The sequence below is a fragment of the Microtus ochrogaster genome, chromosome 7, assembly GCF_000317375.1.
Source record: "Microtus ochrogaster isolate Prairie Vole_2 chromosome 7, MicOch1.0, whole genome shotgun sequence".
NCBI lineage: Eukaryota > Metazoa > Chordata > Mammalia > Rodentia > Cricetidae > Microtus > Microtus ochrogaster.
Window position 1 is genome coordinate 3,204,823 of NC_022014.1, and position 2,212 is coordinate 3,207,034.

The window sequence follows — 2,212 nt, forward strand, 5'->3', positions numbered from 1 at the left end:
CCACAGAGAAACCCTGTCTCAAAAACAAAAAAAAACAAAAAAAAAATAACAATAAGATGTTTAATTATATGTACATATATGTGTCTGTACAGGATATAGCATATGTGTGTAGGTGCCCACAGAGGTCAGAAGAGAGTGTAACATCCCCTTGGAGTTGCAGGTGTTTGTGAGCTGCCTGATGTAGGGGTGCTGGGAAGCAAACTCAGGAGTACATTCCTCAGGCTGCATTCCTAAAGAACACTAATAATGTATTTTGTGTTTTTACCACAAAAATGTGAATACTGTGTCATGATTTGGGTATAAAATGACCCCAAAGCCTCATTTGTTGCAGGATTAGTCCCAAGATTATTATTTTTTCTTTTTTTTGTTCTTTTTTGATAGTGACATTATTAAGAGGTGGTTAATTCCTAGAGCCCTGACCTCATCAATACATTCATCTATTGTCGAATTAATTGCTAAATAAATATCAGGAGGTGGGACCTAGTTAGAGAAAATCGCTAGGGATATGTCTCCCCTACCGCAACATTCCTCAGCTTTCTTCAGTAAAATGTAACCTGCAGTTTGATTCTTAAATGCATTGTACAAATATTGGCATATGTTCATGATCACTTCCAAAAGAATGAAAAACAGAAAGTATTTTACCTGGATTAGTTGTGATAATGGTTTTTGAGATTACTGTGGCTGCCATGCAATTCTGAAATTTGTTAAAATTTATTCTTACATCTGAGGCAAATATTACTGTTTTGGAGAGAAGTCATTTTTAAAGTTAATATATGAGGGATGAAAATAATAAATATTTTCAACACAATCATAAAATTAAAAGACCTGTTTCTCGTGCCATCCAGCTCTGTGCAAGTAGAATGGATTCATTATCCCAACTGCATTTGTTTAAAAGGAAGTGAAACAAAGTGAATACATTAGAAAAATCTGGCTGTGATGTATTAACATCCCCCTTTAAAAGAACCTCCCAACAGAAAAAAACAAAAACTGTCTTAGTGACTGGGGTTAGCAATTTCCAGGTAACCAAAGAGGTTAAGACTTCGTACTTTAAATTTTCTAATCTATTACTACTATGTATATTTGTGTACACACGCACACTCACATGTGTGCACTCAAGCTACAACATACACATGGAGGTCAGAGGACAACCTCATGGAGTCTGTTTTCTCCTTCCACCTTTATGTGGACTCTGGAGATCAAACTTGGGTTGCCAGGTTTGCTGGGAAAGTATCTTTACTGGCCAAGTCATCCCCAAGGCCCAAGACATACTTAACACCTATGCAAAAAGTTGGTTTTCAGCATATACTAATCTTTAACATCTACTCCACAAGTCCTTTAATTGCCCAGCACTTGGTTACTTAGAACTGAAGGATTCAAGATCTAAAAATCTTCAAAGTTGGGCCTTCTAACCGTTACAGTTGTGTCTCCCAAATGGATACATAGTTCAGGGGACTTGATAGGTAATGGTGCTTGCAGGCAGAGATATTAGGAAGGACTTTAGAGTATAGCCTATTATCTAGGGTACCAGTGAATCTCAAAAAGGTTGATTTGTTCCTCATCAGTGGACCCCAATAAAAAACTATTTGTTATGAAGCAGAATAATAAAATTTGTAACAGTGGAGTACCTCTAAGTTATTCTATGCCATCTAAGGTTGCATACGGAAAAATCTCAGCCTTCAAGAAAGAAAGTTTTTTTCAAACGTTGCTTATCACTTATTATGATACCTCTTGATACAACATTTGTTCATAAAATAAAAGTTTTCTGTCTCAGTAATAAGAGCAGGCTATCACAGGGACAGATAAGGGAGATTACCATGTCATTGTGAAAGAAGGTTCTGTTTCATCAAAGAGTTTAACTTCACACCTCTGGCCTTTTCTTCGGTCTGAAGTTGTAAAGTATTTTGGCTCTCCAACCTTAGAAATTGAAGGAAATTATTATTCCTCTCTACATATATAGAGGTACTTAAATATAATCAAATAGTTTCCTTTTGACCATGAAATTCTAAATATTAACAAGGAAAGGATCATTAATAAATTGTCTACATGTACTTTGTGCCTAAACTAGGTGTACTTAGCTGAACTTGTAAATTTGAACACTTTGAAGAGAGAATACAGACATATGTGCTCAAACGTGAGACAAATAAAAACTATTTGTTGGCAGGGCGGTGGTGGCACACGCCTTTAATCCCAGCACTCAGGAGGCAGAGGCAGG

The 2,212-nt window shown here is 36.3% G+C and overlaps 1 protein-coding gene across 1 annotated transcript in view; it reads right to left on the reverse strand.

The window, feature by feature from the left end:
- The window catches only part of Meiob (meiosis specific with OB domains), a 27,713-nt gene that overhangs the window by 11,854 nt on the left and 13,647 nt on the right, over nt 1–2,212 (reverse strand). The window contains exons 6-8 of the mRNA XM_005349142.3: nt 1,814–1,914; nt 826–878; nt 643–738 (exon numbers count right to left, since the gene is read on the reverse strand). Coding sequence (XP_005349199.1) covers nt 643–738; nt 826–878; nt 1,814–1,914 — 250 coding nt within the window. The remainder of the gene's footprint in view (nt 1–642; nt 739–825; nt 879–1,813; nt 1,915–2,212) is intronic.